The sequence below is a fragment of the Anastrepha ludens genome, chromosome 4 (genome assembly GCF_028408465.1).
Source record: "Anastrepha ludens isolate Willacy chromosome 4, idAnaLude1.1, whole genome shotgun sequence".
NCBI lineage: Eukaryota > Metazoa > Arthropoda > Insecta > Diptera > Tephritidae > Anastrepha > Anastrepha ludens.
In genome coordinates, this window is record NC_071500.1 from 86134148 (window position 1) to 86148243 (window position 14096).

At 39.4% G+C, this 14096-nt stretch overlaps 1 protein-coding gene across 1 annotated transcript in view; it reads right to left on the reverse strand.

The window, feature by feature from the left end:
• Nucleotides 1–14096, reverse strand: part of LOC128860053 (uncharacterized) — a 130723-nt gene that overhangs the window by 47990 nt on the left and 68637 nt on the right. Inside the window, exon 3 of the mRNA XM_054097281.1 lies at nt 4185–5720. Coding sequence (XP_053953256.1) covers nt 4185–5720 — 1536 coding nt within the window. The remainder of the gene's footprint in view (nt 1–4184; nt 5721–14096) is intronic.

The following is a 14096-nucleotide window of genomic DNA, read 5'->3' on the forward strand; positions in this document are numbered from 1 at the left end:
AAAAAACCTTCGCATAAACGACTACTCTAAACGCGTATAGGCAACTACTCGAACCTATGTTTTGAAATGTAGTGGCCGCTCATTGGATGTTAATAAAAGTACAAAAACTTAATACTTCGAATGATTTTTCAAAGAAAGTTTCTTGTACTTTTTTGGAAGCCACCATTTCGTTAATTTTTCAAACGAAAGCGCAAAACAACCGCAAAAACTTTCTATGAAACACAAAATTTGCTATCAACAAAATACTTTTCTTTACTTCAGTGGTTTGAGATAACCAGTACATAAGTTGTGATAGTGACCGTAAAGCACTACTTGAGAGAGGAGATCCAACAAAGACGGATCCAAAATATTTTTTTTTTTGTAAAGTCAAGCTAAGATCATGCTTACTAACTGCATATTATTGACTTAATCAAAAAATATATGAAATGATCGAAAATACTAATATTTTCATGCCTCTGACTGTTCTTAACCATTTAAGCAACTGGTGAATTTTACACGAGTATGACCCAAGAAATATCAATTGTTAAATTTGATAAGTTACTTGTACAACATTTACAAAATTGCAACTCAGCACGCCCTATTGTGGTTAAATGTATCTCACTAGTTCAAATTTTCCCTGCAGGGCATACATTTACATTTGCATGCACATACACATACACATCAATCACATTTGTAAGCAATTTCCATTGTTTGGCTCTGTCCATAATGACCTAAATTCGTTGCCATTTATGAAGGTCCTCATATCTGCACTCAGCAAATATGCAACAAACTAACAACAAGGATACAAATAGACGCATATAATTATGAACGCGACTACATGAACATATCGCACCCTAAATACAAAAGGGGCACAACTCAAAATTTTCCACACTCGAGCTTGATTTGTTTACAGTAGCACAGAAAACAAACTATGTGACATATCACGCTGAAATTTGCCATGTAAGCTTATAACAGTCCTACCAAAAAACAAAAAATGTATTTTTGCCATATGTCATCCGCGGACCGTTTTATTGATAACGTCTCGTTCACATTTGAGCAGAAGTACATTTTGAGTTGTGACCCTTTTGTATTTAGGGTGCGATATCATGAGTGCTCAACGGGTTATTCACCAGCTAATAATAATGCGATCTAATGTCACTCTCGCCCAAATCTACTCATACATGTAAGCTTCTAATCATTTTGCAAATGGGCTGTGCAACGCGTGACATATTCACGTCACAGGCGTAGATATGTAAGTATGCACAGAGAGTGTTCTGCTCAGTGCGCAGATAATGTTATTGTTAGTACTCGGATATGAAGCCATTTCAGGCAGCAAAATATAAACAGTAGTCGACGTGTTTTGACCGTTTGCTTGAAGAAGATTGCAGAGTTAATTATAAGCCAATCACGTGACTTGAAGCAAAATATTATCCAATCCAGCTGGAGAGCATAACTGGAGTTATGAATTTAAACAAATATTTTGCATACACTTTGATAATCCACTCGTGTCAGTTTGATGTGATGGGAGTATTAGAGTGTGATGCAAAACTTTCTGAATTACTTTGGTTGCGAAGAGGACCTGAACATTGCAGCTCATCTTATTCTTTGTTCTGTTTTATTCCATATTGGCTGTTTAAAGGGAGGTATTCGGTGTTAACCATTTTTTCTGATTGATGTTATATGAAAATGAGGAAACTATTTTCTGACACGCGATATCTTATCTTATTAGATAGATTCCAAGTGGTTCCACCTGCTCTTAAAGTTCAGTGTAGACGGACAGCAAAAAATGGCAGCTTAAAGTAAGCATTCATTTGAGTCATAGCTCCGGTATTGTCAAGTACATAGAACTGTTGATTGAAGACCCAAGTATATAGTTTTTGTTGTAGCAGTTCACTAGGCCCTGCCAGCAGTGCGGTATAGTTACCGATCGTCATCGGCTAACTCATCCAACGTCCCATAAAGCATACTCTTTCGACAGGTTGGATGCAGAGAGCGAGAGATGTTAGGTGAGTGGGTTTAAGAGGGTGTGTGAATAGGTGGTTGGTACGATACGGGGTACCTCCACTTTAACCTGCTGCAATATCCAGACCATAATTGAGCCAACGTTACGCAGGTCTCACGAGGCAACTGAAGATCTTTGTCTGCAAAGAGTGGTGGTTGGACTGCGAACACAGCATTCGATTGTCAGGAGTTTAAGAAGGTGGTAAGACACGCCCGATGTCAGTCCCAGGTATCCCATATGTCTGCTACAATAGATGTGATATACAGCCTCCTGCTTGTACAGAAGTCACAACATATTAGGCTGGGAATTTTATCCAAGTAGCTGTCGCCGGCATAACCCATTTTATTCGTTTAGAATAATTTATAAACGAGGCAAAGCCAAAAATATCTATTAAAATGTAGGGCTTAGATATTCGTAATCCTGCATTTTCCCAGTTACTACTTATTTCATGACAACTGACTTGCTTACCCTAAGTGTACAGGGTGCGCCATCTCGAGCTTCGGTATGGAAATATTGAATAACTTTGCTATCCATTATCAGAAGGACTTGAAAAAAAATAATTTGGAAACATCAATTCAGTACAATTTTAACGATGAATAACTTTACACTCAAAGAACGCGCAGAAATTGTGACCATGTATTTGGAAAATGGTCGTTCAATTGTGCTTGCTCAACGTGCATACCGTCGAAAATACCGCGGTCGTAAAGTGCCTTCTGATAACACCATACGCAATCTGACTAATAATTTTGAAGAATCGGGGTCTGTAGCAAATCGTCAACGTGTTTCAGTTCGTAAAAGACGCTCCAATGAAATTGTTGAAACTGTCAAGCAGAGTGTTTTGAAAAGCTTTTTGAAGCTAAAGTTCCCTGGCCGGTTGATGTCGAAAAGTGGCGATGTTGAGTGGCCTCCAAGATCGCCGGATTTGACGCCGCCGGATTTTTTTTTGTGGGGCTATTTAAAAAGTAGAGTATACGCCAACAAGCCCACTACATTGGAAGCGCTCAGGACCAACATTAGATCTGAAATAGAGGCAATATCACCCGAAATGCTAGCAAAAGTAATGGAAAATTCGAAAAAAAGAGCACAATATTGTGTGGCTCGTAAAGGTGGTCATTTGTTGGATGTTGTGTTCTAAAAGCAGTTGAAACAGATTGTAAAGGACAAAATCAAATAAAAAAACACCAACAAACATTCAATTTTGCTAGTTGCTAAAGTTATTCAATATTTCCATACCGAAGCTCGAGATGGCGCACACTGTACTTGTATACCTACTCGGTTTGGAAAAGTAAGTCAAAAAACACATCCCTCACCAGAGATCTGTATCTGTATCTGGAATTCAGGGAAATACATCGTCAAAAATAAAGTTTTTTACTGCGAAGAGAGAGAGAAGATGTTAACTAATTAACGGAATCCTATAGGATAGATAGATCTAAAACACCCAGCACTAGTGGGTAGAAAGGAGAAATTTTTGTCAAAATTGTTTAATTGCCACCTTCGTAGAGTCCATCAAAGAATCACCAGCTTCCGAAGATGCGCTAGGGGCACTACTTATGGAATGAAAAAATTCTTTCAAAAGATTAATAAGAGTGTTTTTGATAACCGCGTAAGGTGTGACGCATAAAATAGTTATGTATATTAGGGTTGTCCTTAAAACATCAAACTAACGATTCATTTCAGACCCACACCCTAAATCGGTAATACCGCGGCCAAAGATATCACAAATAAAATTTGATGCCGATTGGTGACAGGTAAAGTATGTCCCACAGCGATGAAAGTTCAAATTAGCCTATGAAAACCCAAAAAATTAAAATGGTTTTTTTAAATCTGAGATCCAAAATCAATACTACTATAGTCGAAGAGACAAACAAAAATTTGCTCCCGATCTGTTTAATATATATTAATATCGAATTTTGTTTATTTTTATTCGGTTTAAACTTTTTCAGTCTCCATAAAGAAATCTGAATTTTGCACCTGGTGCGACAGGATTTAACCCTCTCCAATAGTATATTAACTTAATTTTATATCTGATATCTTTGCCTATAGTAGTGTCAGTGTGCGTGAGGTAGTTTATGAAATCTTATTTATAATTACTTTTTCCACATTCAGGGACCACCCTAATGTATATACATAAATGCATACTACAATTTAATATTTATTAAAATTAAAGAAATATTATTTTTATCATAAATAACTCGCTACTCACCACTGACTGGCAACGTGGGCACACAGTCCATCCGCACATCAGCTACCGCTCCCGATATGGCCTGACTCACGTAGACAAAACAATATTCCACATATTTTTCTGTGAACAGTTCACAGCTGAAGTAAAGTGAATGGTGACTCTTCACCACTCGCTGTTCGGCCACATAGTGCAACGTAGTAGGCGGCTTCAACGACGCCACATCGGCGCGCAATTTGGCAAACACGCGCACACGATCACCCTGCTCGAGTATGCAGGACGGATATTCGTAAAGCACGCCAATACCCGTATGTGGGTCGCAAGGAAAGATGCTGCGCGCATACACATTAAAAACGAATTTATCGCTCCAGTCGACGCTCAGAAATCGACGCGTAATCGGCACATTCGGCGCCGGCACCATCGAACGCAATTGCACTGCATAATTGCCAGCCAAACCAAAAAGTTCACACCCCAAACGCACCAGCTTATGCTTCGGATAACCGCGCACTTGCTCCATATACAAAATGCTTGATTTGCTGATATTTTGTGGCAGCACTTCATTGCAGCTACGTTGCTTGCCACAGTAGATGAGCTCCAGCCAGAATTGCGGAAGATCTAGAGAGTTGCTCTCAAGCCAAGCGCGTTCACAATTTACTTCCGGAAAACGTAACGTCACCTCTATCGGTTGATCGGGGTAGGTGCGCAAGCGTGTCGGCTCCACTTGCATGTCCGCGCTGGGCCATCGTACGTCGAGCGTTTGACGCAGACGCTCATCCACAACAGGCATCAAAGTAGTGGTGGTCACTGTTGGTACTGGCTCACGAGAGCTGCCATTTACGGCAGCAACCGGCGCGGTAGTCTTCAGGTTAGTTACAACTTGCATTTCGTAAAGACCGCCGCGTGTGAATGTCTGACAGGGTACTGATATTTGTGTAACATTGTTTCGTGGATCGGGGAAGACAGGGATATTCTGAACGATTTCTTTGCGTTTGCGGTACAACACCCTTTTTGGGATCGTTTGATTGTGGGTGTCATTGCACGCTGATGGCGTTGTTACTTTCGCACTCGAACTGCTTGTTAAACTGCCATTGAACTGTGTGCTCTCTGCAGGCGATGCATATGTGGTTGTATCATTACCCGGCGTCGCGTCTATTGTATCCGCAAAATCATCAATGATTTTACTAATTACCAAAGTACTTGTAATGGTATTCTCCACAGCTCCCAATCCACCACCACCACCACCGCCCACTTGATGGAAGCTCATCCCACCTAATGGACGAGTCGTGCGTGATGTAGTCGTTGCCGTCGTCGTCGCTGACGTCTTGCTCGTGGTTGTTGTTGTTCCTATTGTTGTGCTCCTCACGTTTGCCTCATCAGGCGCCACTTCAACGACATCCTCAGCCCCATCTCTGGCCACGCCCACAGCACCATTGCCGCCAACTGCGACGGCAGCAGCCACATCTTCACCGCTAAATTGTATCTGCACATGAAGATCTCCGCTTAGGGCAGTGAATGAGCTCGGGGACATGAGACGACCCTTTCGTATGGCGAGCACGTGACCTTTTGTTGGCGACAATGCAGACAATGCAAAATATTCCCGGCCACAGATAAGCGTAATGGAAAACAGCCAGGCAGCATGAAAGGAATAGAGGAGAGAAAAAGGAAAAATAAGAAGTAGAATATGAAAGAGATTTAATGCAAAAGCTGTGGGCGAAATGTGAAAAGGAAAAGCTGGCAAAAATTATAAATTGTCGTAATTTATTTGCCTTTACTTTTATGCTCGTTTGTTTGTTTGTATTTTTTTTTCTTTTTTACTTTTTTCGTGTTGGCTTTTATTGCTGTTTCACATTTGTTTCTGCTTGATTTTTCTATTGTTTGTGGGCAAATATGCGTGTAAAGGTGGGCATGTAACTATATATGTGTGTGTATGTGAGCCTGACTGGTTATACTTATACATACGTAAGTGGGTATGTCTTTAACGGCATAGGTGCATTTGTCATCTGAGTATTTTATGAATACACGAGCACGTAGAGAGTGTTATGAGTAATTGTAGTTGGCTTACAGGGTGTTGAGGGCAATTTCGAAGGAAAATGTAGGTATAGAAGAGCAAGCGCCAAGAGCACTTTGGACTACAGGTAGGTAAGCTCTTGGTGAGTGACGCGACGTGACTGGAATTTTTCAAAGAAAAGGTTGCTCGCAAGCTTGTTGCAAAATTGTATTAAGTATCTCTGAACTTTATGTTTTCATAAATCACAAGTTCATTTAATAATACATTTTGATTAAGTATGTCTTGAGAAATTTGAATGAACTGACGGCCTAATGCTCCCTTAAGGGAAATTCGACGCGAATTTTTCATTTGAAGATAATGTTTACCCTTGTACGTATGAAGGAAATAAATAACGATGAATAATATACGCTGTCGCTCGGACTGACATTGATGCAGTAGATTAAGTGAAGATTTCGCCCGCCTGAGTTAAATGACAGGGAAGTAATCGGGCAAGCTTTTGTACTTAGTAAGTTAGTTGCTGTCCTGGGTGAAGTAATGCGTCGAGCTTATGCGGGAAATGAAGATATATTTTGGTGTCTGAACGGTAGTCTTGCACACCTCTGTAGGTAGCTTAGACGGCAAGAGTACCACAGGTACACTACAAGTAGCACTAGAGTGCCGTTTTGATACCATAATGCATACCACTACCTGGGAAAAATTGTAAAATTTAAAGGAAGAAATACCATCTACAGCCATCCTTGGAAATTGAATGGCGGGTGATCCCGAGCACTTTAAGTGTACTGCTTCTAGACTACTCCAAAGTGTTTTTGAGGCAACACACGACAAGATATAACTCCATCTGTCTCGCGCTTTTTTAAGAAAGGAATTGTGCAGTTTTCCTTTAACAACGGTCAAGAAAGCATCGATGTCTGAGATGAGACAACTAAAACCAGCTCTGTTGACCCCTTTCTGGCAAGCTCATCGGAATTTCATTGCCCTATTTTTTCCTAGGTCCTAAAACCCAGATAAGAGAAATGTACATTCGAGGCATTTGATCGCCTTATTAGAGGAGTTGATCAGATGAGAGCAGCAATATGGTGGTGACAGGGCCTTGATCACAGCTTAAATATCAGAAGAGATATTTATGCCTCCCTACCAACAGCGGTCCCTAAGTATTTTGCATGCCTGTAGGGTCGTGAAGATCTCTGCTAGTTTTCGGCAGTTTAAAGGAGTTATTTGTTTAATGGCGCACAAACACCGCTTATTCCAGCGAAAACACGTTTAGTTGGCGATTTTGCAATGCAGATAGGACTGAAAATCAGCATATTTCCGGCACTCTCCCAAATGAAGTAGACGAGTTCTGTTATCTGGGCAGCATCATTACAAAAAATGGAGGGTCATACATGACAATTGCATAGCAACAGGACGCGCTGCCTTTGGCTTGCAGGATAAAGTTTGGAGATCTACGCATATATCCGAAAGTACGAATTTAAAGATTTTCGACGCCAACGGGAAGTACATAGTCCTATCTGGTTAAGAAACGTGGATTCAGATTGCATACGTCTTGCAAGCATTTCACTCCTTCTGCAATGATTGTCTTCGCAAGATCATGCGGATATTCTGGCCCAACGTCATAAACATCGCTAGCCTTTGGATTGCAACTAAACAAACACCTATCCATCTCGAAGTACGGCGTCACAAATGGAATTGGATCGGTCATACGTTGTGTAAGCCCAAGAAGGTGTTACAAGAGCTGCGTTAGACTGGAATCCCCAAGGGAGCCGTAGGCGCGGGAGATCAGTCAACACTTGGAGACGTCAGGTTTAAGGAGATGCACAGAAAGCAGTCCATTCCTCAATACAAATTAAATTTCTATTTTTAAACACATCAAATTATAATCTAATTGTTAAGGTCCTATGTTCCACCTAGGAACCACGGGAAAATATAAAAATATATTATATAAATTAGTGGGCCTCCTTGGATGCGAAATGCTTGAAGAACTAAGACCAAGAAGTGCCGTATTGCGTACGAAATTTGTTGATTCAAACTGTGTCAAGAGAGTCTTAGAACTGGGCCTTAGTTCCGTGAGCCCACATTCGGAAAGAACGTGTATTGCTGTAAGGAACATAATTCATGCAGACTCTTGGTCAAAAAAATTTAAGAGTGGAAAGTTCCATGGATATGATTATGAGTGCGAATACAAATACGAGTATGCGTAAAAATCCGAATAGGAATACGAATACGAGTACGAAGAGGAGTTTTAGAGTAAAAAGGAATAGAAATTCAAATAAAAATACAAAAACGAATACGTATTCGAATACGAATACGAATATGAATATAAATGCGAATGCTAGTTCTGAAATACAAATGCCAGTTCTAACGAACAATTTGAGTAACGGATAGGAGAACTAAATACGGCCGATGCCGTCCTCTTGCGATGCTTAGAATTTCTTCATTCAATAGTGCATTTGTATGAAACATTAGCGGCACCGTAGATTAATGAAATTTTGTAGAAGAAATATACATTCCTGGCCGCCGCAACTGAGCGTGCTTAGACGTGAATGCCACTCATCAGCGTTCGGGTTCTAAACTCAATGCGGACATGAACCACCGGGTGACAGGAAAAATGTTCACCTAATGCGGTCGCCTCCCGACAGGCAATGACAAATATCCGAGTGCATTTAAGACACGGAAAAGCTTTCCATAAAAATCAACTGCCATCCAGAGTCGGCATAAAACTGTCGGTCCCTCTATTGGTGGGACAAAAAATACTTGTGAAGAAACAAAAGCAGAAAAAGTGTCTTTGCTAGAGAAAATACAACGACTCGAGAGTGGGCCCACACGACGAGTAAATGAAAGAGACTATCGATGAAGCAAAGAGAAAGAAGGAAAAAGGAATAATTTTTAGAAAAAAATACAGAGGGTGCAGAATGAATGAAAAAACAGATTTAGTACAATATTTCGCCAGAGCTGTTTGGTTTCGGGATGGTTAGCAGATATATCAAGCGGAGTGCGCGCATCCAAAATGGGCTATGGAATAGCTGAGAAGAGTACCGCCTAGACAATATGACTGGCCGCTCGTGTAAGCGTAGAATGCATTAATCATTTAGATTGATTTGAGATTTGCCCTTCAAACACTTGGTCTTATGTGCAATGTACTTTAACCCTTAACGGTCTAAGGGCGCCATATAGACGATATGGCACTTATACTTACTGGGTCCAATGGCGCATATATGACGTCATTTAATTATTTTTATTACTATTACGAAAACTCTTCTTTCGGTCCTTGAAGTATGTGCTACTAATTCTTACATTCAATATAATTCCGTTCAAAAAGGAAATAACGAAAAAACACTTTCACCTTACGAATTTATAAAAGAATTGGTTGTTCAGTTAGCAGATGACTTTCATATGTTGAAAAAACCTCGAGGATGCGCTAATACTGAATACTGAAGAATTGCAGCGATTAGCTGATAAGCTCCACATCATTCGCAGTAGGACTAAAAGAGACTGCATAGGTTGTTCGAATCGAAAGATTTTAGACGGATAACGAGATACAAAATTTGATTGCGGTACTTGCACCATCAAACCAGGGATTGACATTTGGGAGTGCATCGAAAATTACCATACTATAAAAAATATTAAATTTAAATCATACTGTTATTATTACATTTTCGCTAAAATATAAAAAAATAACAATATTTTTCTATACTTGATTTAAGAGCTTCCCTTCGTATGAAAAATAGCTGCATTTGGTGGGAAGTAAACTTGAAATACTTCCAAAAGTTAAGGGTTAAAGCATTTCTGAAAAAAATCCTTGAAATTACAAGTTCTTGCAACCAATTTCCAGAAAGGACTAAAACAGAATAAATGCGCGACGGTACTTAATTAATTAGAGGGACTTATGGGCCAGTTTTGACAAATGATTTGTTTCTTATTTAATTTTAATATTTTTTAATGAAAATAGAGCTCATTCTCCTAGAAAAGGAGAACGTTAATAAATCGCCGTCGAGATTTAGAAATAAACATTTTGTAACTAGTCTCCAACCTAACCTAGATTAGGAGGGTCCGAGAGCGGAGTTCCCGTGCCACCTGCTCGACGTGGCGACCGTGTGCGGACTAAGATTGTTTAGGGGGGAAAAGGGGAAACGGCAACCATGGCAGTCCCCTCTACTATGGCAAGGTCATTCTACCTCCTGAGGTGACCCAGTTTCAGGAGGGCACCGTTAAAATATAGCCGGATACCCCTGGCTGCAAACCATCCATTGGGCACGGGGACGAGTAACACCCTGGATTAGGGGCTGCAGTAGACGACATGATGGGATACCAGGCTAGGGAATAACAGTCGGATTGTCAGCGGTACGGTAATCTCCGCATGGTGATTGACTGGCCACCGTCGTTCTGCGGATGGTTGGCTAGCCAATACCGATATGGACCTTCCCTCTTAGTTCGTGTTGAGCTAACCCACATGATATGGGGGCTAAACCAACACTTAAGCCTCATCCCCGCGGGAAAGAGACCAACTTGATGAGGCGTCCTAAGTTAATGTAATAATAATAATAATTAGTTGCTATAGCGCCGTCTGGTGGGTGGCTAGTGTCTAATGTGCGCACCGAAACCATACTGGAAAATACCAATGCACAAAGAGGGTCAATCGAGAAAGTCGAAAAAGAGGCTACGGATTGGAGATGGCGGATTATGTATGGTTTAAAAACCTGAAGAGAAGCTGAAAATTATGCAATATTTCTCTATAATTTTTATATCGAACCCATCTCCATTGAATTATTCATAGATGTGCCAGAAGTCAGCCAATTCTATTGAGGCGACCGATGTAAAAAAGGAGAAAACCAAGAATATTTATTAGCATTTTTCTTCAAAAAACGAAGCAAAAAACTAAGAAGATTTATTATCATTTTTCTTCAAAGACAAAAAAAACAACTATGAAGGTTTAATACCACCTCTCTGCTACAAGGATTTTGGCTTATGAATACTCATACAGTGATATTGCAGATGCCATTCTTCTGCGCTTTCTCACCTACATACATCATTATGAGGGAGTTAATATACCAACTTGTGTTTCTGTGAATGAGTACTTAAAAACTTTTCAACTTCAATAAAGCTAAGAGCATCAGCTAAAATACTTAGCCCCTTAATATTAGCAAAATGTTGGTGGTGGGGGGAGGGAAAATTCCTATATTTTCATACATTTTTTTTTTTTTTTCAATAGTGGTTTTGACTATTATACAAAATTGTTAAAAAATAATTCAAAAAGCTCTTTGTGTTACATTAGTTGGTTTGAGTATTTTTCAGCAGTTGGTGAAAATAGGCAAATCGTAAGTAAGTATACCAGTACATATGCAACGCTTCTTTTATGAGTATTTATAAAGGGTGACTCATTGATTGATTTCTTTTTTAAATCATTTGTTGTGGGGATAGTTAAATAAATCTGTAGAAAATGGGTGCTTAGAGGAAGCATCACTCTGTACGCAGTGGAGCTGTGATGAAAAGTGGAATTTTTGTATGAAATATGGATGTATATGGTTTTTGTTAGGGAACATTCAAAACAACAAAAGAAAAATAGTCAAAACTGGGCAAAATGATGAGTGATAATCGTTTTGTAGTAAGCTGTAGTTTCCAAAGTTCCAGTTATATCCATCAAATGGTTTCATTTTATTATTGATTGAAGTAAGCACCCTTTTGTTTATTAAGGGGTTAGGGGAAGTCAGAACATTCAAATAATTGAATTTTTTTTGCATTTTCTTGAAGTAAAATACCTTAAAAATATTGTGTGAAAATTTGAAGTGAATCTGATAAATACTTTTCGCGTTATTCAGCAATTAACAAAGCGCATATCACCAACGCTCGAATATCTAGCTCGCTAAAAGAAGCCAGAAGCAACCCATAGAGGCCAATACAATTCGGTAAACAGCATCGACAACTGACAGGCCAGTAGAGACAGTCCTTTGAAATAAATTATATTCCAGAATTGATGAGAAAATTTGCTTTTTATATTAAAAACAAAATAAAAAGCTTCTATGGTGTGGTGTTTGGCTATAGATGTTCTTTACAAAGGCTTTTAAATTGCACCCGTGCAAAATCATGTTGATCCATATCCGAGTTCAGGCATGGCTAGAGGACCATGGATTAAAGTTGGCCACAGAGAAAACAGAGCTAATCCTACTAACCAACACACGTATTCCATTAGAAGTAGATATGCAAGTACTCGATGTTATTTTATCGACAAAAAGAGTGTTCAAATACATGGGAGTGCAATTAGACACAAAGCTAATTTACTGGGCGCACATAAATTACGCTGCCACAAGAACTGCCAAAGCAAGCGGTATGTTAAGTAAGCTCATGGCAAACCTTGGAGGTCCAACGCAGAACAAGCGAAAACTTTTAATGGGCACGACGAACTCAATTCCTTTATACAGATGCGAAATATGAACAGATGCGCTAAGAGTGCAATGCCGGCGGAAAACTCTGCAATCTGAGCAACGCACCTGCGCTTTCAGAGTGGCTTCTTCAAACAGAACAGCATCCCAAGCAGCGGTTTACTTATCAGCGCAACCATCCCTATAGATGTTCTAGCACAAGAGCGCAAATGGAGACGGGAGGCAAAAATCACAAGAATCCCAGTACCACGTTTCTCCGGCAGGCAAGATGGAACTCTGAACGGTACGACTGATGGTCAGCGAGACTAATACCCGATCTAAAAAAGAAAGCACGGTGAGGGACAGTTTTTGCCCAGACATAGGTCCGTTCCCAAGTATTTGTGGCGAATGGGAAAAGTGAGCCTACCAACTGCATATATGGAGATACTGAGTATGATGATGCGGAGCACACCTTCTTTAAATGCGAGAGGTGGAACATAGAGAGAACAGCTCTGCAACGAACTATTGATGTATTTACACCTGAAGAAATAATCGGGAAAATGATGATAGACGAAGAAAAATGGAGCGTGCAATGGAAACTTATGCTGAAGAGCGTTGATCTAAGCTTTTCAAAACAGGCAACCCTGGACGCAGGGTGAATAAGTAAGTGTCCTTTTTAGGACGTCGTATTGGCCATCTACCTCGAAGCAATGCGGAAGCAGTTCCGTGGTGGAGGAAAAAATCTAAGAGAAGAGGAGGAATATTTTTAGTGGTAGCGACGGTTACTATTTGGTAAGAAGGCATTTTTAACCCAACCTCACAGACAACAAAAAAAAAAAAAACAAGGAAAAAAAATATACTCTAAAGCTGTTATACCGCATATGGAACTTCTCTCGTGTGTTCAAGGCTAGAATAAGCTGTCTTCAGTTCAAGACAATATTACGCATAATTTCGCATTTCACATCCTATAGAGGTTGCTCATTAGGTTAAATTCACTACACAGCACAAGGTGGCGCAAAATTAATCACCCCATCGGAAGGTTTATAAGTTTTCTAAATGGCGTCGCACGTTAATTATATTTGACGCTTGCGAATTAGAGAGATGTTGTATACAAATGTATAATTAATTGTAATTGTATAATTAATAAGATTGGATCACTAATTTTCATATACAGCTTATTTTTTTTTAGTATACAAGCCGATTGCCTCTTAATTTTTACTCACGAAAATTTATATCAATATTATTATTTTAATTTTTTTAATTTCATAATATTTTTTGGGGATGGTTAGAGCTAAATTTGCTTCCAGTGCTTCGATTTCCAGAATTTCGAGATAATTTAATTCGCTTTCAAATAAGATTTGTCTTGCTTTTTCTTCTAAAAAATGGTTAACTAGTTTCTGAGTAATATCTAACATTTTTCCTTTCTAATCTATAAGAAATGGCACATTTTCTACATTAAAAGGAAAAAATAGAGTGTGAGTTCAAATTATTTTCAATTGAATTGTTAAAATAAATCATAAATCTTTAGCATTAATCCACTTTTTATAGTATGTAAGAAGTACTGTATTATTATCA